Below are 25,174 nucleotides of genomic sequence, written 5' to 3'. Positions count from 1 at the left end.
GTTCATCACGCTCGTCTGCGAGTCCCGCCGCTTCGGCTGGGAAGTTGGGCCTCACCTGGGCAATTCGACCAGCGGGTATGAAGCGAGCGGCTGCTGCGTTGATGATGTCCCGGAACTCCCTCTGGGCAACATGAACATGTGAGGGGGACGGGAGCTCACTGAAGCGGCGATCGGTGTATTCTCTGAAGCCTTCCCAGTTGGCTTTCTTTTGATTAATAAACGTCCGGCGTTCAGAGGTTATGAAATCGGAGGGTCGGTTGATGGTGAGAATTATGGGGAGGTGGTCCGAACCCAATGAAATGACGGGTTGCCAGGAGACGTCATTTATCAGACCAGGCGATGCTAACGATAAATCTGGCGAACTGCTGCAGTCACCCATAATTCTCGTGGGGGCCTCTTCGTTCACCGTGCAAAATGTGGAGTCGTCTATCTGCTCTGCCAAAGCTATGCCCCTCTGGTCATTACCCAGGAGAGAATGCCAAAGTTCATGGTGGGCATTAAAATCTCCTAGAACCAATCGGTTATGCCCGCTCAACAACCACTCAATGTTTGGGCTATAACCAGGAGCACAGCTACCAACCGGCGGTATGTACACATTGTATAGCTCTATCTCGGCAGCCCCACACTTAACTGCTACCCCCATACATTCCATGTACGGGTCATTAGTGTCTAGCACAAGCGTGATAGGTCTATACTGCACGGAACGGTGTAATATGAAAGCCAGGCCACCACCTCCATTTCTTGTGCGATCCTTCCGTAGGACATTGTACCCATCACAATGTCGTAGGCTGCAGGTGGGATTCAGCTTTGTTTCCTGGATCGCCGCGACCCTTATCCTTTTCCGATTCATAAAGTCTACGATTTCACTAATCTTACCACGGAGCCCGTTGCAATTAAATTGCAAAAATGATGCACTCTCCGGAACTGGTACAACAATATTCGGTGTAAGATGCTGCGGCGGAGAATATTGTTGTGCGGGAGAAGTCGGTGGGGTCACATAATCAGATGACCCACTGCTGCTGTCATTGGCACAGCATCCTGCCACGAAGTCAGTTTGACTATACTCCCGCAGCGATGTTAGGCCGGAGCAATTCCGGAAGTGCACCCATTCCATGCACCGGTTACACCTCACCGAAACCGAGCGATGGTGAATTCGATTTCGGCAGACGGCACAGTACCATGGTCCGGGGTTTTCCTCTATCCCGGCTCGGACCAAAAGCAGGCGGAGAAGGCTCCCCGGGATGCACCTTCTCCAACACGAAAAAATGGACGAGACAACACGTACACTGAGGTGGCAGCCGCTGGCCGATGGCTGGTATCCATCGGGTCAATCCGGTGCGTAGAACCCGCCGCCGTGGGATTGCCCGACGATTGCTGTTGTTGTTTGTGGCGTTGCTATTATTATTGTTGTTGTTATTATTAATGTGATGGGGATTTATAGGCAGCTTTGGTTTATTGTTGTTCTTATGACACTGTGATCTGGGTAGGCTATGATATAACGGATGTATTTGATGACGTAATGATGACGGAGGTGTTTTTGGCGATTGCCCCGAAACATGATGTAAATTTCCCAAACTGCCAAAGGGAGCTGCAAGACGTTTCAGTGGTTCTTGGGTTATAGTCAAATTTTCCAAATTTTTCAATTCCATATTTTCTCTTTCTAAGGCAGCTCTGTGAAGTTTTAGTTCACTTAAGGCGGACATAAGTTCCAATTTTTGTGTTTCCAATTCCGAGCGTGTGCATAGTTGACGCTGTAGTAGTTCGTCTTTGGCACTTAGTTGTTGGGTTTTTTCCGCCAAAAGCCCTTCCAATTCAATAATGCGATCACTTTGTTCACACAGTTTATCTGCCACCATTTGATATTGCAAAGCCAAGGACTCTTTATCTCTTTGTAGGCGTCTAATGCGTTCATCATTGTCTTGACGCGGTATATGGGGATCCAGCCAATTAGCAATGATCACGGCCGTCACCGTATCTGGTGTAGGAGCAGCAAGACCCACCTAATACGCAAATCAACTATAAATCTCTACATACGTGTGAAGAATGCAACAATCATACCTGTGAACATTGCTGGATTAGATACACGCATGGCACGCATAAAGTCCTTAAACAGTTGTAATTCTCGCTTCAACTCGTTTATTGTTAGATTTTGATCAGCGATTTTCGTTTTAAATTCGACCATTTTTTGTTGTTGTGTCAATATCATTATGATTCTTATGACATGATCCTTAAGTTCGTCTTTTGGTATAACAAAACCACATCCTTTTTCGCATGGCAATGGTTTTTTTGGGTTATGTTCTCACTCTTCCAAATGAGAATTGAGAGCATCAAGTTTGAGAACCAATGTACAACCATATGCAGCATTATCACAGTTTATGGATAGACTGAAAATGATAAAATAATAATGCAAAATCATATGGAAAGTTTTGTGATTTGCAAATTTAATTGAATATATCTATTTACATTTTACTATTGTTTTCTGACTTAATGAACAACTGAACAACTTAATTTGTTTCCATAACTTCAAATCTAAAATCCGAATAATTGTAAATGACCAACATGTTTTGCAATATTTTTTGTTTACGAAACTTTGTTACTAGACATTGATATAAAAAGGTATAAAAATTTTTAAGAACTTACCGTGACAAAAGATTTCTTAAAATCCGGGGAACTGCTCTTAAATTGGCTGTTGTAAGAGAATTGCGATCAACAGGACAGGTCGGTTGAATAATTTGAATTTTATATATATAGATTAGGTCCGAATTAGCACAAGATTAAGACCAATTATACGTACCGATTAAGCTTCTCAGCCTCAGCTTCCATAACAATCGATATACGGCTTTATTGCAATGGAATATTTAAAATTTCCATTTCTTTTGCAAGTTCTCTAATAATTTGGGAATAATTTATCCCATATGGATTCCCATTTAAGTAATACTGGGAGAACAGTCTCCCAATTTGATACAATATAACATTTAATGAAGTTGTATCAAAGTATATTGTTCTGCGCCATACATTAAATATTTGCTCTAGCTGTATTGTTGTGAGGGCTATGCTGTTAAGTTCGTCGACACCACGACGCATCATTATTTCCGCCGCTTCTTTAAAGCCACGAAGTGCCACCACCATTTGGGAAAATTGAGGATACCTCAAAAAGAATTGGATAAATTCCTCAATTGATTCTAAAATTAAAAAAAAAAAAAAAGTTTAAAAAATTAAACAATTGTCTTGTACGTACCAATGTCCTCAGCATTAACCATTTCAAATTCATATTTAGGAAAATGTGAATTGAGAAGATTATGAAATTTATTTAAAATTTCTCTTGTCTCCTCAGTATGTCTCTCATGGTTTACGAATTCTGTTGAGAAGAACATTTTGTTAAATAGATAGTTTGAATGGTTATTATCGTAAAATTGAGTTCTTCTTTTCGAGTGTGTCCCCAATGTCATTAAAAATTGGTCCGAAAAGCTTTCGTCTTCAACCAGCTCCTCAATAATGTATTTGCGCGACGTATTTATGGCATGAATTATGTCCAAAATGCAAATTACATGTAAACGATTCCACAATGGATTGTTTTCTGCGGATTGTAGCAATATTAACGAAATTTATAAAATATAAATGATCAATAGAAGTACTACCTCGTTTTAATGTAAAAACTTGGCTCTCGTTACAAGCTGCTACAATAGGACGTAGTGTGTCACTTACATAGCAGTAAGGTTTGAAACCAGCTTGGTCTACCGCTTGCAGCACTTGCTTTAAATTGGACACATTCAAACCTTGGGCAGATGTGCCAATTACAAAATATGCGAGAACAATATACCATCCTTTTGTCAAGGAGTGCATGGCATATACTTGTAATTTTCTAGCATAATTTAGTGGGCCTCCTCGGGCATTACATGACAATTCGTCTGAAGTAATGGAGACCAACTTTTCTGTTTCTTCCAAAGAAGAACAGAAATATGCTAGGAAATCTTTCATCCGCTGAGATATACCTTCCTGCGGTATCCTCTCAGGCGCATGAGGTAAAATGATAGAAACTGGTGGACCTGAAAAAATTCAAAAATGAATGTGAACATTGGAAATACTTATTTTCATACTACCTAGTCTGTTGAAAATGTAATGACGATTTCCAACCCTGTAATACACCTGGAGCTCCCTATAAATTTCGTCTTGATATTGTGGTGGCCTAGATGGCACCAATGGAAGTTGATATTGTGGTGATGAGGAGGTGGCTGTGATAAAAAAACTAGTAATGAAATATGATGTTAAATGTGAGATAAAAATGCGACCTACATGAACTAGAGCCATTATTTGGATGGTATGGTACTACCATTTGGCATGTATTTGCGGTTTGGGACGTTGCTGTTGGAACAAAAATTATAATGTGGAAAATAAGATATAGAAAGTGGGGACTTACATGGACGTACATCTTCATCCTGAAATGACATTTCCAGTTGGGCAGTTTGAGCTGCCGACGACGTTGCTGTTGGAACAAAAATTATAATGTGGAAAATAAGATATAGAAAGTGGGGACTTACATGGACGTACATCTTCATCCTGAAATGACATTTCCAGTTGGGCAGTTTGAGCTCCATATACTTTGTGGGAATACCACACGGCCTCGTTTTTTTCCGGTTTTTTCGTGTGGTTTCAGTGAAGTGCTTATCGCATATCCTATAGTAGGATGGAAGCGCATCGGGATTTAAATTGAGGACAGCACATATTTCCTCGAAATTTTCAAAAGCACTTAGAAGATATAAGTTTCCTTGGATATCTCTATTGCGGCAAACTATGCATAATTTATCCATGATAACGAACCTGCATGTATATAGAAAACAACCTTTTAAAATTTGTTCTTCTTTTTCCAGAAATGGGATATGTCGTTTAACTGATCCCGTATGTTAATAGTCGAAAATCGATGTTTCGATGTGTTACAAACGGAATGACAAACTTATTATACCCCCGTCACCATTCTATGGTGTGTAACGATTATATCTTTTGCGGCGGCTGCTATCTGGGAGTGTGTTCTTGCAACAAAAGGTAAATCTCGGGCCATTAACAAAAAAATATAATATCTTAGATAGCAATAGTTATTAATTTCCCAAACATTGACAGGTATTTATAATGAAATTAGAAGTACCATTACGTATCTAATATTAGGAACTATAAGTTTATTTTGCAACATAAGAGTTAGTATGCCATTAATATTGAGTCCATTATTAAAAAAGAGGAAATCGGTCAATTAGTTGTGGGGTAATAAATCCAAATTTCTGCAAATAGGGTAATAGATTTATGTAAGTGTTACATGTAAGTCTAAATAGGATCGGCTAGTACATCTAAATTTGAAATTTGAGTAACATTGGTTAATAAATAAAAGTATTATGGTCAAATTTGGGAAAATCGAGCGATGCATATATATGGGACCTATATCTAAATCTGAACCAATTTGTATATTATTTTGCAGGTATGATTGATACCATAGAAGGTCACGTTGTGGAAAATTTTAGTACGATCATTTAATAAATGAGACCCCTATGGTCAAAAATAAGGTTTTTATATAATACCAACCTTATATTTTGCTCCGATTTAGTTGACATTTTGCACTGGGAGTAGAATTAGCATTGTAGCTATGCGTGTCAAATTTGGTTGAAATCGAATCGAGTAGTAACTTCATTGTACATTTCTCAAACGAGTGAAACATTGTAAACCAAAACAAATAGAAACTAGTAAGGCAAGCACCACACAATGTTTTGAAGTATTCGAATGTATTCGGAATTCAAACCAAAACAAATATATGTAATCGGAATTCCAATTCCATTCGTTTTATAATTTGAAGTTATTTCGTTTTCTCAACTACAAGAGTATGCTACACACACATACACACCATTCGTATTTTGTTTATTGTTGGCACATACAACAAAAAGCATAGACCCGCCTATAGCGATTTTGTTTGATAGCTACTTCGTGTCTCATACGAAGTTTCGTCGTATCTTCACCAGCGTTGCCACAACGAAATTTTATTTTGGACCAAGTTTTTGTCCAAAATCGGAATCGGGTGATTTAAATATTCGGCCTCACGACAATATTTTTTTCAGTGTATTGATACTATTGAGTAGGTGATAAAAATTAAATAGTAGAAAATTTATAAATTTGACCAAATTTATGAAAATTGACCAAATGAAATTTTGAACTAGGAGTACAGTTATTAGTTTAGTCAAGTGTGCCAAATTTTATTGAAATAGGTTCAAATTTAGATATAGCTCCTATATATATATATATATATATATATATATATATATATATATATATATATATATATATATATATATATATATATATATATATGTTTTTCTTACTTATATGTTTTCTTATTAATTGTTTTTATTAATTTATTTACATTTATTTTCAGGCTAAGGAAATGGCCCTTTATAAAGAAATGACCCTTTATAAGGCAACTTTTAAACAATTAACGGATGACACATGCCATGTCCTCCACAAATTGTACCAAAAATATTTGGAAAAAGTTCATCTGAGATATTGCGAAAATGTTGAAAATGTAGACGTGATGGTAAGTAAACTTAAAATATTATTGATTTGTATTATCATATTTTAATTTATATATTTTTATTTATTTTCGAACACAGGAAGATTATAGGAAGCAATTACAAGAGATTTTGGTGGAAGCCAATTTGTACCTACAAGCTTCCAAATATACCGACATAAGATGTGTTTATGTGGAAAAACAGGCGGAAAAGAAGAAGAAGAAGAAGAAGGACAAGAAGGTCGTCGAGGAGGAGATGACGGTGAAGGATATGGATGAGAAATTGGAGGAGGAGATGATTGTGAAGGAGGCGGAGAAGAATTCACGGAGGAGGATTTGGTCGAGGTAGAGATCATGGAGGAGGAGAATCCAAAGCCAAGTAAGTAATTTTGTTATATACAAAAGACAAAATTTTCTATAGAGATAAAATTTTGACAAAATTTTCTATAGAAGTAAAATTTTGACAAAATTTTCTATAGAAGTAAAATTTTGACAAAATTTTCTATAGAAATAAAATTTTGACAAAATTTTCTATAGAAATAAAATTTTGACAAAATTTTCTATAGAAATAAAATTTTGACAAAATTTTCTATAGAAATAAAATTTTGACAAAATTTTCTATAGAAGTAAAATTTTGACAAAATTTTCTATAGAAGTAAAATTTTGACAAAATTTTCTATAGAAGTAAAATTTTGACAAAATTTTCTATAGAAATAAAATTTTGACAAAATTTTCTATAGAAGTAAAATTTTGACAAAATTTTCTATAGAAGTAAAATTTTGACAAAATTTTCTATAGAAGTAAAATTTTGACAAAATTTTCTATAGAAGTAAAATTTTAACAAAATTTTCTATGGGAATAAATTTTGACAAAATTTTTTATAGAAGTAAAATTTTAACAAAATTTTCTATAAATTTTATTTCTAAGTGATTGTGGATGGACAATTGGAGGAGTTGGAATTCCAGAATTTGGTAGAACAAGTGGAGAAAGAGTTGCGTTACTCCCCCTGCAACGATCCAAGTAAGTTATTTAGTTATATATATATTTTAGTTCTATAGAAATAAAATTACGACAATATTTTATATACCCGTGTAAAAATCGGTAGATAAAATTTTGGAAAAATTTTCTATAGTAATAAAATTATGACAAAATTTTTGATAAAATTTTATTTTATTTTATAGCTTCAATCTGTGCCTTCAATAAAAATTTTTGGCTTCGAGCCATTGAGCTCGTAGAGCAAGAGCCATCCTTATCGGACAACACCTACGAATTTTTTAACGTACGAAGAATAGCAAACAAATCATACGACAATGTCGAAGTACAATTAAGAAAAGAATTCGAAAATCTGCCGCGACAAAAATTTTTGGCAAGAAAACTGGCGAATATTCGGCGAAATGCTATAAGAAGCCATCAAAAAATGGGTGAAAAATCTAGAAATCCATACGTACCATATACACTCCGGTAAGTTTTACATTTAGCGTGTGCATAGTTGACGCTGTAGTAGTTCGTCTTTGGCACTTAGTTGTTGGGTTTTTTCCGCCAAAAGCCCTTCCAATTCAATAATGCGATCACTTTGTTCACACAGTTTATCTGCCACCATTTGATATTGCAAAGCCAAGGACTCTTTATCTCTTTGTAGGCGTCTAATGCGTTCATCATTGTCTTGACGCGGTATATGGGGATCCAGCCAATTAGCAATGATCACGGCCGTCACCGTATCTGGTGTAGGAGCAGCAAGACCCACCTAATACGCAAATCAACTATAAATCTCTACATACGTGTGAAGAATGCAACAATCATACCTGTGAACATTGCTGGATTAGATACACGCATGGCACGCATAAAGTCCTTAAACAGTTGTAATTCTCGCTTCAACTCGTTTATTGTTAGATTTTGATCAGCGATTTTCGTTTTAAATTCGACCATTTTTTGTTGTTGTGTCAATATCATTATGATTCTTATGACATGATCCTTAAGTTCGTCTTTTGGTATAACAAAACCACATCCTTTTTCGCATGGCAATGGTTTTTTTGGGTTATGTTCTCACTCTTCCAAATGAGAATTGAGAGCATCAAGTTTGAGAACCAATGTACAACCATATGCAGCATTATCACAGTTTATGGATAGACTGAAAATGATAAAATAATAATGCAAAATCATATGGAAAGTTTTGTGATTTGCAAATTTAATTGAATATATCTATTTACATTTTACTATTGTTTTCTGACTTAATGAACAACTGAACAACTTAATTTGTTTCCATAACTTCAAATCTAAAATCCGAATAATTGTAAATGACCAACATGTTTTGCAATATTTTTTGTTTACGAAACTTTGTTACTAGACATTGATATAAAAAGGTATAAAAATTTTTAAGAACTTACCGTGACAAAAGATTTCTTAAAATCCGGGGAACTGCTCTTAAATTGGCTGTTGTAAGAGAATTGCGATCAACAGGACAGGTCGGTTGAATAATTTGAATTTTATATATATAGATTAGGTCCGAATTAGCACAAGATTAAGACCAATTATACGTACCGATTAAGCTTCTCAGCCTCAGCTTCCATAACAATCGATATACGGCTTTATTGCAATGGAATATTTAAAATTTCCATTTCTTTTGCAAGTTCTCTAATAATTTGGGAATAATTTATCCCATATGGATTCCCATTTAAGTAATACTGGGAGAACAGTCTCCCAATTTGATACAATATAACATTTAATGAAGTTGTATCAAAGTATATTGTTCTGCGCCATACATTAAATATTTGCTCTAGCTGTATTGTTGTGAGGGCTATGCTGTTAAGTTCGTCGACACCACGAAGCATCATTATTTCCGCCGCTTCTTTAAAGCCACGAAGTGCCACCACCATTTGGGAAAATTGAGGATACCTCAAAAAGAATTGGATAAATTCCTCAATTGATTCTAAAATTAAAAAAAAAAAAAAAGTTTAAAAAATTAAACAATTGTCTTGTACGTACCAATGTCCTCAGCATTAACCATTTCAAATTCATATTTAGGAAAATGTGAATTGAGAAGATTATGAAATTTATTTAAAATTTCTCTTGTCTCCTCAGTATGTCTCTCATGGTTTACGAATTCTGTTGAGAAGAACATTTTGTTAAATAGATAGTTTGAATGGTTATTATCGTAAAATTGAGTTCTTCTTTTCGAGTGTGTCCCCAATTTCATTAAAAATTGGTCCGAAAAGCTTTCGTCTTCAACCAGCTCCTCAATAATGTATTTGCGCGACGTATTTATGGCATGAATTATGTCCAAAATGCAAATTACATGTAAACGATTCCACAATGGATTGTTTTCTGCGGATTGTAGCAATATTAACGAAATTTATAAAATATAAATGATCAATAGAAGTACTACCTCGTTTTAATGTAAAAACTTGGCTCTCGTTACAAGCTGCTACAATAGGACGTAGTGTGTCACTTACATAGCAGTAAGGTTTGAAACCAGCTTGGTCTACCGCTTGCAGCACTTGCTTTAAATTGGACACATTCAAACCTTGGGCAGATGTGCCAATTACAAAATATGCGAGAACAATATACCATCCTTTTGTCAAGGAGTGCATGGCATATACTTGTAATTTTCTAGCATAATTTAGTGGGCCTCCTCGGGCATTACATGACAATTCGTCTGAAGTAATGGAGACCAACTTTTCTGTTTCTTCCAAAGAAGAACAGAAATATGCTAGGAAATCTTTCATCCGCTGAGATATACCTTCCTGCGGTATCCTCTCAGGCGCATGAGGTAAAATGATAGAAACTGGTGGACCTGAAAAAATTCAAAAATGAATGTGAACATTGGAAATAAAGGGTGATTCTTTTGAGGTTAGGATTTTCATGCATTAGTATTTGACAGATCACGTGGGATTTCAGACATGGTGTCAAAGAGAAAGATGCTCAGTATGCTTTGACATTTCATCATGAATAGACTTACTAACGAGCCACAACGTCGAATTTTCAGTGAATGGGCCCTAGAAAAGTTGGCAGAAAATCCGCTTTTTTATCGACAAATTTTGTTCAGCGATGAGGCTCATTTCTGGTTGAATGGCTACGTAAATAAGCAAAATTGCCGCATTTGGAGTGAAGAGCAACCAGAAGCCGTTCAAGAACTGCCCATGCATCCCGAAAAATGCACTGTTTGGTGTGGTTTGTACGCTGGTGGAATCATTGGACCGTATTTTTTCAATGATGCTGTTGGACGCAACGTTACGGTGAATGGCGATCGCTATCGTTCGATGCTAACAAACTTTTTGTTGCCAAAAATGGAAGAACTGAACTTGGTTGACATGTGGTTTCAACAAGATGGCGCTACATGCCACACAGCTCGCGATTCTATGGCCATTTTGAGGGAAAACTTCGGAGAACAATTCATCTCAAGAAATGGACCGGTAAGTTGGCCACCAAGATCATGCGATTTGACGCCTTTAGACTATTTTTTGTGGGGCTACGTCAAGTCTAAAGTCTACAGAAATAAGCCAGCAACTATTCCAGCTTTGGAAGACAACATTTCCGAAGAAATTCGGGCTATTCCGGCCGAAATGCTCGAAAAAGTTGCCCAAAATTGGACTTTCCGAATGGACCACCTAAGACGCAGCCGCGGTCAACATTTAAATGAAATTATCTTCAAAAAGTAAATGTCATGGACCAATGTAACGTTTCAAATAAAGAACCGATGAGATTTTGCAAATTTTATGCGTTTTTTTTTAAAAAAAAGTTATCAAGCTCTTAACAAATCACCCTTTACTTATTTTCATACTACCTAGTCTGTTGAAAATGTAATGACGATTTCCAACCCTGTAATACACCTGGAGCTCCCTATAAATTTCGTCTTGATATTGTGGTGGCCTAGATGGCACCAATGGAAGTTGATATTGTGGTGATGAGGAGGTGGCTGTGATAAAAAAACTTGTAATGAAATATGATGTTAAATGTGAGATAAAAATGCGACCTACATGAACTAGAGCCATTATTTGGATGGTATGGTACTACCATTTGGCATGTATTTGCGGTTTGGGACGTTGCTGTTGGAACAAAAATTATAATGTGGAAAATAAGATATAGAAAGTGGGGACTTACATGGACGTACATCTTCATCCTGAAATGACATTTCCAGTTGGGCAGTTTGAGCTGCCGACGACGTTGCTGTTGGAACAAAAATTATAATGTGGAAAATAAGATATAGAAAGTGGGGACTTACATGGACGTACATCTTCATCCTGAAATGACATTTCCAGTTGGGCAGTTTGAGCTCCATATACTTTGTGGGAATACCACACGGCCTCGTTTTTTTCCGGTTTATTCGTGTGGTTTCAGTGAAGTGCTTATCGCATATCCTATAGTAGGATGGAAGCGCATCGGGATTTAAATTGAGGACAGCACATATTTCCTCGAAATTTTCAAAAGCACTTAGAAGATATAAGTTTCCTTGGATATCTCTATTGCGGCAAACTATGCATAATTTATCCATGATAACGAACCTGCATGTATATAGAAAACAACCTTTTAAAATTTGTTCTTCTTTTTCCAGAAATGGGATATGTCGTTTAACTGATCCCGTATGTTAATAGTCGAAAATCGATGTTTCGATGTGTTACAAACGGAATGACAAACTTATTATACCCCCGTCACCATTCTATGGTGTGTAACGATTATATCTTTTGCGGCGGCTGCTATCTGGGAGTGTGTTCTTGCAACAAAAGGTAAATCTCGGGCCATTAACAAAAAAATATAATATCTTAGATAGCAATAGTTATTAATTTCCCAAACATTGACAGGTATTTATAATGAAATTAGAAGTACCATTACGTATCTAATATTAGGAACTATAAGTTTATTTTGCAACATAAGAGATAGTATGCCATTAATATTGAGTCCATTATTAAAAAAGAGGAAATCGGTCAATTAGTTGTGGGGTAATAAATCCAAATTTCTGCAAATAGGGTAATAGATTTATGTAAGTGTTACATGTAAGTCTAAATAGGATCGGCTAGTACATCTAAATTTGAAATTTGAGTAACATTGGTTAATAAATAAAAGTATTATGGTCAAATTTGGGAAAATCGAGCGATGCATATATATGGGACCTATATCTAAATCTGAACCAATTTGTATATTATTTTGCAGGTATGATTGATACCATAGAAGGTCACGTTGTGGAAAATTTTAGTACGATCATTTAATAAATGAGACCCCTATGGTCAAAAATAAGGTTTTTATATAATACCAACCTTATATTTTGCTCCGATTTAGTTGACATTTTGCACTGGGAGTAGAATTAGCATTGTAGCTATGCGTGTCAAATTTGGTTGAAATCGAATCGAGTAGTAACTTCATTGTACATTTCTCAAACGAGTGAAACATTGTAAACCAAAACAAATAGAAACTAGTAAGGCAAGCACCACACAATGTTTGGAAGTATTCGAATGTATTCGGAATTCAAACCAAAACAAATATATGTAATCGGAATTCCAATTCCATTCGTTTTATAATTTGAAGTTATTTCGTTTTCTCAACTACAAGAGTATGCTACACACACATACACACCATTCGTATTTTGTTTATTGTTGGCACATACAACAAAAAGCATAGACCCGCCTATAGCGATTTTGTTTGATAGCTACTTCGTGTCTCATACGAAGTTTCGTCGTATCTTCACCAGCGTTGCCACAACGAAATTTTATTTTGGACCAAGTTTTTGTCCAAAATCGGAATCGGGTGATTTAAATATTCGGCCTCACGACAATATTTTTTTCAGTGTATTGATACTATTGAGTAGGTGATAAAAATTAAATAGTAGAAAATTTATAAATTTGACCAAATTTATGAAAATTGACCAAATGAAATTTTGAACTAGGAGTACAGTTATTAGTTTAGTCAAGTGTGCCAAATTTTATTGAAATAGGTTCAAATTTAGATATAGCTCCTATATATATATATATATATATATATATATATATATATATATATATATATATATATATATATATATATATATATATATATATATATATATATATATATATATATGTTTTTCTTACTTATATGTTTTCTTATTAATTGTTTTTATTAATTTATTTACATTTATTTTCAGGCTAAGGAAATGGCCCTTTATAAAGAAATGACCCTTTATAAGGCAACTTTTAAACAATTAACGGATGACACATGCCATGTCCTCCACAAATTGTACCAAAAATATTTGGAAAAAGTTCATCTGAGATATTGCGAAAATGTTGAAAATGTAGACGTGATGGTAAGTAAACTTAAAATATTATTGATTTGTATTATCATATTTTAATTTATATATTTTTATTTATTTTCGAACACAGGAAGATTATAGGAAGCAATTACAAGAGATTTTGGTGGAAGCCAATTTGTACCTACAAGCTTCCAAATATACCGACATAAGATGTGTTTATGTGGAAAAACAGGCGGAAAAGAAGAAGAAGAAGAAGAAGGACAAGAAGGTCGTCGAGGAGGAGATGACGGTGAAGGATATGGATGAGAAATTGGAGGAGGAGATGATTGTGAAGGAGGCGGAGAAGAATTCACGGAGGAGGATTTGGTCGAGGTAGAGATCATGGAGGAGGAGAATCCAAAGCCAAGTAAGTAATTTTGTTATATACAAAAGACAAAATTTTCTATAGAGATAAAATTTTGACAAAATTTTCTATAGAAGTAAAATTTTGACAAAATTTTCTATAGAAGTAAAATTTTGACAAAATTTTCTATAGAAATAAAATTTTGACAAAATTTTCTATAGAAATAAAATTTTGACAAAATTTTCTATAGAAATAAAATTTTGACAAAATTTTCTATAGAAATAAAATTTTGACAAAATTTTCTATAGAAATAAAATTTTGACAAAATTTTCTATAGAAGTAAAATTTTGACAAAATTTTCTATAGAAGTAAAATTTTGACAAAATTTTCTATAGAAGTAAAATTTTGACAAAATTTTCTATAGAAGTAAAATTTTGACAAAATTTTCTATAGAAGTAAAATTTTGACAAAATTTTCTATAGAAGTAAAATTTTAACAAAATTTTCTATGGGAATAAATTTTGACAAAATTTTTTATAGAAGTAAAATTTTAACAAAATTTTCTATAAATTTTATTTCTAAGTGATTGTGGATGGACAATTGGAGGAGTTGGAATTCCAGAATTTGGTAGAACAAGTGGAGAAAGAGGTGCGTTACTCCCCCTGCAACGATCCAAGTAAGTTATTTAGTTATATATATATTTTAGTTCTATAGAAATAAAATTACGACAATATTTTATATACCCGTGTAAAAATCGGTAGATAAAATTTTGGAAAAATTTTCTATAGTAATAAAATTATGACAAAATTTTTGATAAAATTTTATTTTATTTTATAGCTTCAATCTGTGCCTTCAATAAAAATTTTTGGCTTCGAGCCATTGAGCTCGTAGAGCAAGAGCCATCCTTATCGGACAACACCTACGAATTTTTTAACGTACGAAGAATAGCAAACAAATCATACGACAATGTCGAAGTACAATTAAGAAAAGAATTCGAAAATCTGCCGCGACAAAAATTTTTGGCAAGAAAACTGGCGAATATTCGGCGAAATGCTATAAGAAGCCATCAAAAAATGGGTGAAAAATCTAGAAATCCATACGTACCATATACACTCCGGTAAGTTTTACATTTAGCGTGTGCATAGTTGACGCTGTAGTAGTTCGTCTTTGGCACTTAGTTGTTGGGTTTTTTCCGCCAAAAGCCCTTCCAATTCAATAATGCGATCACTTTGTTCACACAGTTTATCTGCCACCATTTGATATTGCAAAGCCAAGGACTCTTTATCTCTTTGTAGGCGTCTAATGCGTTCATCATTGTCTTGACGCGGTATATGGGGATCCAGCCAATTAGCAATGATCACGGCCGTCACCGTATCTGGTGTAGGAGCAGCAAGACCCACCTAATACGCAAATCAACTATAAATCTCTACATACGTGTGAAGAATGCAACAATCATACCTGTGAACATTGCTGGATTAGATACACGCATGGCACGCATAAAGTCCTTAAACAGTTGTAATTCTCGCTTCAACTCGTTTATTGTTAGATTTTGATCAGCGATTTTCGTTTTAAATTCGACCATTTTTTGTTGTTGTGTCAATATCATTATGATTCTTATGACATGATCCTTAAGTTCGTCTTTTGGTATAACAAAACCACATCCTTTTTCGCATGGCAATGGTTTTTTTGGGTTATGTTCTCACTCTTCCAAATGAGAATTGAGAGCATCAAGTTTGAGAACCAATGTACAACCATATGCAGCATTATCACAGTTTATGGATAGACTGAAAATGATAAAATAATAATGCAAAATCATATGGAAAGTTTTGTGATTTGCAAATTTAATTGAATATATCTATTTACATTTTACTATTGTTTTCTGACTTAATGAACAACTGAACAACTTAATTTGTTTCCATAACTTCAAATCTAAAATCCGAATAATTGTAAATGACCAACATGTTTTGCAATATTTTTTGTTTACGAAACTTTGTTACTAGACATTGATATAAAAAGGTATAAAAATTTTTAAGAACTTACCGTGACAAAAGATTTCTTAAAATCCGGGGAACTGCTCTTAAATTGGCTGTTGTAAGAGAATTGCGATCAACAGGACAGGTCGGTTGAATAATTTGAATTTTATATATATAGATTAGGTCCGAATTAGCACAAGATTAAGACCAATTATACGTACCGATTAAGCTTCTCAGCCTCAGCTTCCATAACAATCGATATACGGCTTTATTGCAATGGAATATTTAAAATTTCCATTTCTTTTGCAAGTTCTCTAATAATTTGGGAATAATTTATCCCATATGGATTCCCATTTAAGTAATACTGGGAGAACAGTCTCCCAATTTGATACAATATAACATTTAATGAAGTTGTATCAAAGTATATTGTTCTGCGCCATACATTAAATATTTGCTCTAGCTGTATTGTTGTGAGGGCTATGCTGTTAAGTTCGTCGACACCACGACGCATCATTATTTCCGCCGCTTCTTTAAAGCCACGAAGTGCCACCACCATTTGGGAAAATTGAGGATACCTCAAAAAGAATTGGATAAATTCCTCAATTGATTCTAAAATTAAAAAAAAAAAGTTGTTTAAAAAATTAAAAAATTGTCTTGTACGTACCAATGTCCTCAGCATTAACCATTTCAAATTCATATTTAGCAAAATGTGAATTGAGAAGATTATGAAATTTATTTAAAATTTCTCTTGTCTCCTCAGTATGTCTCTCATGGTTTACGAATTCTGTTGAGAAGAACATTTTGTTAAATAGATAGTTTGAATGGTTATTATTGTAAAATTGAGTTCTTCTTTTCGAGTGTGTCCCCAATGTCATTAAAAATTGGTCCGAAAAGCTTTCGTCTTCAACCAGCTCCTCAATAATGTATTTGCGCGACGTATTTATGGCATGAATTATGTCCAAAATGCAAATTACATGTAAACGATTCCACAATGGATTGTTTTCTGCGGATTGTAGCAATATTAACGAAATTTATAAAATATAAATGATCAATAGAAGTACTACCTCGTTTTAATGTAAAAACTTGGCTCTCGTTACAAGCTGCTACAATAGGACGTAGTGTGTCACTTACATAGCAGTAAGGTTTGAAACCAGCTTGGTCTACCGCTTGCAGCACTTGCTTTAAATTGGACACATTCAAACCTTGGGCAGATGTGCCAATTACAAAATATGCGAGAACAATATACCATCCTTTTGTCAAGGAGTGCATGGCATATACTTGTAATTTTCTAGCATAATTTAGTGGGCCTCCTCGGGCATTACATGACAATTCGTCTGAAGTAATGGAGACCAACTTTTCTGTTTCTTCCAAAGAAGAACAGAAATATGCTAGGAAATCTTTCATCCGCTGAGATATACCTTCCTGCGGTATCCTCTCAGGCGCATGAGGTAAAATGATAGAAACTGGTGGACCTGAAAAAATTCAAAAATGAATGTGAACATTGGAAATACTTATTTTCATACTACCTAGTCTGTTGAAAATGTAATGACGATTTCCAACCCTGTAATACACCTGGAGCTCCCTATAAATTTCGTCTTGATATTGTGGTGGCCTAGATGGCACCAATGGAAGTTGATATTGTGGTGATGAGGAGGTGGCTGTGATAAAAAAACTTGTAATGAAATATGATGTTAAATGTGAGATAAAAATGCGACCTACATGAACTAGAGCCATTATTTGGATGGTATGGCATGTATTTGCGGTTTGGGACGTTGCTGTTGGAACAAAAATTATAATGTGGAAAATAAGATATAGAAAGTGGGGACTTACATGGACGTACATCTTCATCCTGAAATGACATTTCCAGTTGGGCAGTTTGAGCTGCCAACGACGTTGCTGTTGGAACAAAAATTATAATGTGGAAAATAAGATATAGAAAGTGGGGACTTACATGGACGTACATCTTCATCCTGAAATGACATTTCCAGTTGGGCAGTTTGAGCTCCATATACTTTGTGGGAATACCACACGGCCTCGTTTTTTTCCGGTTTATTCGTGTGGTTTCAGTGAAGTGCTTATCGCATATCCTATAGTAGGATGGAAGCGCATCGGGATTTAAATTGAGGACAGCACATATTTCCTCGAAATTTTCAAAAGCACTTAGAAGATATAAGTTTCCTTGGATATCTCTATTGCGGCAAACTATGCATAATTTATCCATGATAACGAACCTGCATGTATATAGAAAACAACCTTTTAAAATTTGTTCTTCTTTTTCCAGAAATGGGATATGTCGTTTAACTGATCCCGTATGTTAATAGTCGAAAATCGATGTTTCGATGTGTTACAAACGGAATGACAAACTTATTATACCCCCGTCACCATTCTATGGTGTGTAACGATTATATCTTTTGCGGCGGCTGCTATCTGGGAGTGTGTTCTTGCAACAAAAGGTAAATCTCGGGCCATTAACAAAAAAATATAATATCTTAGATAGCAATAGTTATTAATTTCCCAAACATTGACAGGTATTTATAATGAAATTAGAAGTACCATTACGTATCTAATATTAGGAACTATAAGTTTATTTTGCAACATAAGAGTTAGTATGCCATTAATATTGAGTCCATTATTAAAAAAGAGGAAATCGGTCAATTAGTTGTGGGGTAATAAATCCAAATTTCTGCAAATAGGGTAATAGATTTATGTAAGTGTTACATGTAAGTCTAAATAGGATCGGCTAGTACATCTAAATTTGAAATTTGAGTAACATTGGTTAATAAATAAAAGTATTATGGTCAAATTTGGGAAAATCGAGCGATGCATATATATGGGACCTATATCTAAATCTGAACCAATTTGTATATTATTTTGCAGGTATGATTGATACCATAGAAGGTCACGTTGTGGAAAATTTTAGTACGATCATTTAATAAATGAGACCCCTATGGTCAAAAATAAGGTTTTTATATAATACCAACCTTATATTTTGCTCCGATTTAGTTGACATTTTGCACTGGGAGTAGAATTAGCATTGTAGCTATGCGTGTCAAATTTGGTTGAAATCGAATCGAGTAGTAACTTCATTGTACATTTCTCAAACGAGTGAAACATTGTAAACCAAAACAAATAGAAACTAGTAAGGCAAGCACCACACAATGTTTTGAAGTATTCGAATGTATTCGGAATTCAAACCAAAACAAATATATGTAATCGGAATTCCAATTCCATTCGTTTTATAATTTGAAGTTATTTCGTTTTCTCAACTACAAGAGTATGCTACACACACATACACACCATTCGTATTTTGTTTATTGTTGGCACATACAACAAAAAGCATAGACCCGCCTATAGCGATTTTGTTTGATAGCTACTTCGTGTCTCATACGAAGTTTCGTCGTATCTTCACCAGCGTTGCCACAACGAAATTTTATTTTGGACCAAGTTTTTGTCCAAAATCGGAATCGGGTGATTTAAATATTCGGCCTCACGACAATATTTTTTTCAGTGTATTGATACTATTGAGTAGGTGATAAAAATTAAATAGTAGAAAATTTATAAATTTGACCAAATTTATGAAAATTGACCAAATGAAATTTTGAACTAGGAGTACAGTTATTAGTTTAGTCAAGTGTGCCAAATTTTATTGAAATAGGTTCAAATTTAGATATAGCTCCTATATATATATATATATATATATATATATATATATATATATATATATATATATATGTTTTTCTTACTTATATGTTTTCTTATTAATTGTTTTTATTAATTTATTTACATTTATTTTCAGGCTAAGGAAATGGCCCTTTATAAAGAAATGACCCTTTATAAGGCAACTTTTAAACAATTAACGGATGACACATGCCATGTCCTCCACAAATTGTACCAAAAATATTTGGAAAAAGTTCATCTGAGATATTGCGAAAATGTTGAAAATGTAGACGTGATGGTAAGTAAACTTAAAATATTATTGATTTGTATTATCATATTTTAATTTATATATTTTTATTTATTTTCGAACACAGGAAGATTATAGGAAGCAATTACAAGAGATTTTGGTGGAAGCCAATTTGTACCTACAAGCTTCCAAATATACCGACATAAGATGTGTTTATGTGGAAAAACAGGCGGAAAAGAAGAAGAAGAAGAAGAAGGACAAGAAGGTCGTCGAGGAGGAGATGACGGTGAAGGATATGGATGAGAAATTGGAGGAGGAGATGATTGTGAAGGAGGCGGAGAAGAATTCACTGAGGAGGATTTGGTCGAGGTAGAGATCATGGAGGAGGAGAATCCAAAGCCAAGTAAGTAATTTTGTTATATACAAAAGACAAAATTTTCTATAGAGATAAAATTTTGACAAAATTTTCTATAGAAGTAAAATTTTGACAAAATTTTCTATGGAAGTAAAATTTTGACAAAATTTTCTATAGAAATAAAATTTTGACAAAATTTTCTATAGAAATAAAATTTTGACAAAATTTTCTATAGAAATAAAATTTTGACAAAATTTTCTATAGAAATAAAATTTTGACAAAATTTTCTATAGAAATAAAATTTTGAAAAATTTTCTATAGAAATAAAATTTTGACAAAATTTTCTATAGAAGTAAAATTTTGACAAAATTTTCTATAGAAGTAAAATTTTGACAAAATTTTCTATAGAAGTAAAATTTTGACAAAATTTTCTATAGAAATAAAATTTTGACAAAATTTTCTATAGAAGTAAAATTTTGACAAAATTTTTATAGAAGTAAAATTTTGACAAAATTTTCTATAGAAGTAAAATTTTGACAAAATTTTCTATAGAAGTAAAATTTTAACAAAATTTTCTATGGGAATAAATTTTGACAAAATTTTTTATAGAAGTAAAATTTTAACAAAATTTTCTATAAATTTTATTTTTAAGTGATTGTGGATGGACAATTGGAGGAGTTGGAATTCCAGAATTTGGTAGAACAAGTGGAGAAAGAGGTGCGTTACTCCCCCTGCAACGATCCAAGTAAGTTATTTAGTTATATATATATTTTAGTTCTATAGAAATAAAATTACGACAATATTTTATATACCCGTGTAAAAATCGGTAGATAAAATTTTGGAAAAATTTTCTATAGTAATAAAATTATGACAACATTTTTGATAAAATTTTATTTTATTTTATAGCTTCAATCTGTGCCTTCAATAAAAATTTTTGGCTTCGAGCCATTGAGCTCGTAGAGCAAGAGCCATCCTTATCGGACAACACCTACGAATTTTTTAACGTACGAAGAATAGCAAACAAATCATACGACAATGTCGAAGTACAATTAAGAAAAGAATTCGAAAATCTGCCGCGACAAAAATTTTTGGCAAGAAAACTGGCGAATATTCGGCGAAATGCTATAAGAAGCCATCAAAAAATGGGTGAAAAATCTAGAAATCCATACGTACCATATACACTCCGGTAAGTTTTACATTTAGCGTGTGCATAGTTGACGCTGTAGTAGTTCGTCTTTGGCACTTAGTTGTTGGGTTTTTTCCGCCAAAAGCCCTTCCAATTCAATAATGCGATCACTTTGTTCACACAGTTTATCTGCCACCATTTGATATTGCAAAGCCAAGGACTCTTTATCTCTTTGTAGGCGTCTAATGCGTTCATCATTGTCTTGACGCGGTATATGGGGATCCAGCCAATTAGCAATGATCACGGCCGTCACCGTATCTGGTGTAGGAGCAGCAAGACCCACCTAATACGCAAATCAACTATAAATCTCTACATACGTGTGAAGAATGCAACAATCACTTACCTGTTGCAAAGCCAGTGCCAATGTTTTTGCTGTCGAAAGTACATTAGCATTACTTATTGTGCTTCGCTCCATTATATTGGGACTTCCGTTGCTCGAATTCATAATAATGCCATCCATTTGCAAGAGAGCCTCTTCGAGCATTTTACTGGCTTCAGAGGCGGAGTCCATAGTTAATTTAAAGAAAATAACTGAAATAGTATGTGCGAAAAATCGAGCTGAATGTCCGTCCAGGGAAAGTATATTTTTAGTATCCTCTTCCCAAAACAAAATCACAAAAGAAAATAAGCCAAAAACAGCATAATTGAAAGCTGTTTCTGTGATCTTATGGTGAAGGCAGTGATGCGATTTGAAATTAATTCTCCCCAAATAGTAATTGGATATTAAAAATTAATTTAACAATCAATAATACAGAAAAAGCAACTAGGCACCGAAAAAACAATGTTAGCGATAGCAGATAAACGATAACAGTAGCAATCAATGACATCAGTCGAACCCGACCAGTGTTACCCATACATTCTGTCAAAATACCATTATTCACAGGTAGAGTCAATAGACCAACATTTAATAATCCCGGTTGTCCTTTGTTGTTGTAACAATTTGTTTTGGTGGATATTCTAAAAAATTCTGACTGGAATATCTGGAAAGATTAGCAAGGAAAATGTTTAACACTAGAATATTAAAACCAGCCTATGAGGCGACTCATATGAAACCATTAAAAAACGTGTTTTTATCTTTTATTGTAATTTTTTATGAAATATTCGAAAAATATTGTTTTTTTATTATTTTCTTATTAAATAATTGTATTCTTCAAGAAAAGCATATGAACTATCTTAACTACAGGAAGGGCTGGAATAGAAGATTTGTGGAGGTTGAATAGTGCAGGGGATATCACACCTCCTTCGGGAACTCCCTGCCGGAATCGACATACTCAACTCTGAGTATTCCCAGAAGCTTTAACAGTAGCATTCACATTCTGTGGGTTGTTGATGCCATTGGTTACTTTGCCATTGCTCTACCAATATCGGGTTGCTCAACAAACAGTCGTTTAAATATCTTCGCGCATCTCTTGCTCTAACCAAGTATTCTGTTTGTGCTCGTAGACTATCTGATTAATCCCTAAAATCACTTTCCTAATTCTGGTATCCGTAGGGTTAGAATGAAGGCGCTAAACATTCGTCTGCAAGTCCCGCGGTTTCAACTGAGCAGCGCCAAGCTAGTGCGACATAAATATGGGAACGACTTAAACAAAACATTTTTGATAAATATAAAAAAAAAACAACAAAAATCACGTACGCGAACGGAGCTTTTGTTTATTATAATTATTGCTAAACACAGCTGTTCTTGTACGGATTTTGTTGGTGTCAGCGATTGTTATTGTTATCGTTTGTGCTATCGCTAACGTTGTTTCCTATTCTATTTTTTGCTCATAGATCTTAATTTTACATTGCATCTTTACGATCTTGGAATATCGGGACTCCGGGACGATTGTAGGAATTTGCAACTTACTTCCTGACTATGGTGTTTTCTGTAGTGTTACTTTCTGATTCCTTGATAAGATAGTCCCCAGTACATCCCCATACAATTTTGTATAAATTGATATAATATCGTAGTAAAATACAGGATGAATAGGTTTGAATATATAGAAGCTAGACTACACGAAAGTGAGTCCTTTGTTAGCAAAGAAACACAGATCAAGCTTTATGATGGTGACCAGAAGGTAATTTGCTCACTTACATTTTATGAATCATACTCATTTCAATTTGCGCACATCTATTCAACAGACACAATTCGAGGAGGGAGAACTGGTACTTACCACCCATCGATTGTTTTGGGGCCGTCCTGGAGAAATTGCTCGAGCTGCTATATGCTTGTGTTTGAATTTGAAATACATAGTCTCTGTAAGTGAGGAACAAGCCAGTAATTTTGTTTTTGGTAGGAAGACTAGATTGATTCTACACTTACGTCCGCCTGTAATAGATAAACAACCTGGCCCTTTGGACAATAGCACAAGTTCGTTCATAAAACTTTCTGGCAAACATGGTGTAACGGCCGAGTTTGCAAATGCACTGCGCGAAACTTTGCAAGCGAAGATATGGGAGGTTCAGTTATCTTCGCCGTCTTCAACTTTAAATAATGGCAGACCTACGGATAATCTCCAAGAAAAGGAAGCAAGGGAGACAAAATTGCGTATGCGAACTGGTATAGGAGGAATTGAGCGTGCAATCGAACAGAAGACAAAGGAAACAGACGAAAATATTGCCTTGGCTTTTCAGGATCTTAGAGTTTTAATGGCTATGGCTCAAGATATGGTCTCAATCTCAAGGGTAATAAGTGATAAAATTCGCTCCCAAAAAGGTGACATATCCGACGATGAAACTGTAAGGTTCAAATCGTATCTATTGAGTTTGGGTATCGATGATCCAGTTACGAGGGAAGCATACTCGAGCGATTCAGCCTATTACAAGAGTTTAGCCGAACAATTGTGTGCAATGTTGCTAGACCCCTTAGAAGTAAGATGGATGATATATTGTTTATCTCTCGCAAGTGAGTGTATACATTTACTTTATTAATTTCTAGGAGGCGGGAGGAATGATGTCTTTGGCAGATATTTATTGTCGGGTAAATCGGGCTAGGGGTTTAGAGCTTTTATCGCCCGAGGATTTGCTCCAAGCATGTCGTTGTATGCAAGGACCCATGAAACTACGAACTTTTCCCAGTGGAGCTATGGTCTTGCAATTGGACTCACAAGACGATGAATTAACAGCCGAAGATACAGCAACATTGGTTAGTGAGTCTACATCATTAGCTGTAGAAGACTTGGCAAAAGCTCGTAATATATCATTGTTGCTTGCCAAGGAACGCTTGCTGGCAGCTGAAAGATTGGGCAAATTATGCCGAGACGAATCTCTGGAAGGCCTACGCTTCTATCCAAACTATATCTTGGTTCCTCCCATTATGGATGATTCATAAAGTCCATTGTCTTGGCTATCTGGTCTGTTATGTATGTATATCTGTCTTTCAAGTCTTTGTAATCAATAAATTATGTTGCACCGATCTATTTCCTTAATAAACTTTTTTTTAGAATAATAATAATTGCATTTTAATTTTTATATCGTTATATTCGCCCGAATGAATAATACACATACATGCATTGTAAGTATACAATAATGCAAAAAACAAAAAGGTAACAAACAATCCATACGGGTTAAGAGTTAAGATTGGGAGCCACTGTGGTGCAATAGTTAGCATGTTCAACTTGCATACACAGGGTCGTAGGTTCAAACCCAATTTCGACCAAGCACCCCCTCTCAGTA

The 25,174-nt window shown here is 34.6% G+C and overlaps 10 protein-coding genes across 11 annotated transcripts; 5 read left to right on the top strand and 5 right to left on the bottom strand.

The window, feature by feature from the left end:
- Positions 1 to 2,160: 2,160 nt before the first annotated feature.
- On the bottom strand, positions 2,161 to 8,972 carry LOC142233585 (uncharacterized). Its single transcript, XM_075304545.1, has 12 exons — positions 8,926 to 8,972; positions 8,344 to 8,669; positions 7,990 to 8,285; positions 4,539 to 4,818; positions 4,418 to 4,483; positions 4,294 to 4,362; positions 4,101 to 4,232; positions 3,639 to 4,046; positions 3,239 to 3,577; positions 2,795 to 3,182; positions 2,641 to 2,686; positions 2,161 to 2,384 (listed from the first exon to the last, which is right to left on the bottom strand). Exons 4-10 carry the CDS (start codon positions 4,567 to 4,569, stop codon positions 2,842 to 2,844), a joined length of 1,386 nt encoding a protein of 461 aa, XP_075160660.1. The 5' UTR covers positions 4,570 to 4,818; positions 7,990 to 8,285; positions 8,344 to 8,669; positions 8,926 to 8,972; the 3' UTR covers positions 2,161 to 2,384; positions 2,641 to 2,686; positions 2,795 to 2,841.
- Positions 5,764 to 6,890, top strand: LOC142233546 (uncharacterized). Its single transcript, XM_075304506.1, has 3 exons — positions 5,764 to 5,796; positions 6,410 to 6,568; positions 6,645 to 6,890. Exons 1-3 carry the CDS (start codon positions 5,764 to 5,766, stop codon positions 6,888 to 6,890), a joined length of 438 nt encoding a protein of 145 aa, XP_075160621.1.
- Positions 8,016 to 8,491, bottom strand: LOC142233544 (liprin-beta-1-like). Its single transcript, XM_075304503.1, has 2 exons — positions 8,336 to 8,491; positions 8,016 to 8,285 (listed from the first exon to the last, which is right to left on the bottom strand). The coding sequence occupies exons 1-2, from the start codon at positions 8,489 to 8,491 to the stop codon at positions 8,016 to 8,018; spliced, it is 426 nt and encodes a 141-aa protein (XP_075160618.1).
- Positions 8,973 to 11,909: 2,937 nt separating the features above from the next.
- LOC142233586 (uncharacterized) lies at positions 11,910 to 18,076 on the bottom strand. Its single transcript, XM_075304546.1, has 11 exons — positions 18,024 to 18,076; positions 17,903 to 17,968; positions 17,792 to 17,847; positions 17,599 to 17,730; positions 17,137 to 17,544; positions 16,737 to 17,075; positions 16,294 to 16,681; positions 16,140 to 16,185; positions 15,558 to 15,883; positions 15,204 to 15,499; positions 11,910 to 12,039 (listed from the first exon to the last, which is right to left on the bottom strand). Exons 3-7 carry the CDS (start codon positions 17,823 to 17,825, stop codon positions 16,341 to 16,343), a joined length of 1,254 nt encoding a protein of 417 aa, XP_075160661.1. The 5' UTR covers positions 17,826 to 17,847; positions 17,903 to 17,968; positions 18,024 to 18,076; the 3' UTR covers positions 11,910 to 12,039; positions 15,204 to 15,499; positions 15,558 to 15,883; positions 16,140 to 16,185; positions 16,294 to 16,340.
- On the top strand, positions 13,673 to 15,204 carry LOC142233589 (uncharacterized). Its single transcript, XM_075304549.1, has 4 exons — positions 13,673 to 13,811; positions 13,888 to 14,163; positions 14,683 to 14,775; positions 14,937 to 15,204. Exons 1-2 carry the CDS (start codon positions 13,680 to 13,682, stop codon positions 14,131 to 14,133), a joined length of 378 nt encoding a protein of 125 aa, XP_075160664.1. The 5' UTR covers positions 13,673 to 13,679; the 3' UTR covers positions 14,134 to 14,163; positions 14,683 to 14,775; positions 14,937 to 15,204.
- On the bottom strand, positions 15,230 to 15,705 carry LOC142233540 (liprin-beta-1-like). Its single transcript, XM_075304501.1, has 2 exons — positions 15,550 to 15,705; positions 15,230 to 15,499 (listed from the first exon to the last, which is right to left on the bottom strand). The coding sequence occupies exons 1-2, from the start codon at positions 15,703 to 15,705 to the stop codon at positions 15,230 to 15,232; spliced, it is 426 nt and encodes a 141-aa protein (XP_075160616.1).
- A 97-nt stretch (positions 18,077 to 18,173) lies between the features above and the next one.
- Positions 18,174 to 22,332, bottom strand: LOC142233588 (liprin-beta-1-like). Of its 2 annotated transcripts, none has more exons than XM_075304547.1 (3): positions 21,861 to 22,332; positions 21,505 to 21,800; positions 18,174 to 18,303 (listed from the first exon to the last, which is right to left on the bottom strand). In XM_075304547.1, exons 1-2 carry the CDS (start codon positions 22,026 to 22,028, stop codon positions 21,531 to 21,533), a joined length of 438 nt encoding a protein of 145 aa, XP_075160662.1. In that variant the 5' UTR covers positions 22,029 to 22,332; the 3' UTR covers positions 18,174 to 18,303; positions 21,505 to 21,530. The 2 variants fall into 2 exon arrangements, with proteins under 2 accessions (XP_075160662.1, XP_075160663.1); XM_075304548.1 differs by having other exon boundaries at positions 18,206 to 18,755.
- On the top strand, positions 19,249 to 20,349 carry LOC142233538 (uncharacterized). The gene is made up of 3 exons (XM_075304500.1): positions 19,249 to 19,281; positions 19,869 to 20,027; positions 20,104 to 20,349. The coding sequence occupies exons 1-3, from the start codon at positions 19,249 to 19,251 to the stop codon at positions 20,347 to 20,349; spliced, it is 438 nt and encodes a 145-aa protein (XP_075160615.1).
- Positions 20,355 to 21,521, top strand: LOC142233536 (uncharacterized). Its single transcript, XM_075304496.1, has 3 exons — positions 20,355 to 20,379; positions 20,984 to 21,076; positions 21,238 to 21,521. The coding sequence occupies exons 1-3, from the start codon at positions 20,355 to 20,357 to the stop codon at positions 21,519 to 21,521; spliced, it is 402 nt and encodes a 133-aa protein (XP_075160611.1).
- Positions 22,333 to 23,235: 903 nt separating the features above from the next.
- On the top strand, positions 23,236 to 24,953 carry LOC142234144 (vacuolar protein-sorting-associated protein 36-like). Its single transcript, XM_075305226.1, has 3 exons — positions 23,236 to 23,577; positions 23,642 to 24,370; positions 24,438 to 24,953. The coding sequence occupies exons 1-3, from the start codon at positions 23,482 to 23,484 to the stop codon at positions 24,828 to 24,830; spliced, it is 1,218 nt and encodes a 405-aa protein (XP_075161341.1). The 5' UTR covers positions 23,236 to 23,481; the 3' UTR covers positions 24,831 to 24,953.
- Positions 24,954 to 25,174: the final 221 nt, after the last annotated feature.

The sequence above is a fragment of the Haematobia irritans genome, chromosome 4, assembly GCF_050003625.1.
Source record: "Haematobia irritans isolate KBUSLIRL chromosome 4, ASM5000362v1, whole genome shotgun sequence".
NCBI classification, from domain to species: domain Eukaryota; kingdom Metazoa; phylum Arthropoda; class Insecta; order Diptera; family Muscidae; genus Haematobia; species Haematobia irritans.
The sequence above is the reverse complement of the archived record's forward strand: the minus strand, read 5'-3'. Positions and strand labels throughout refer to the sequence as shown.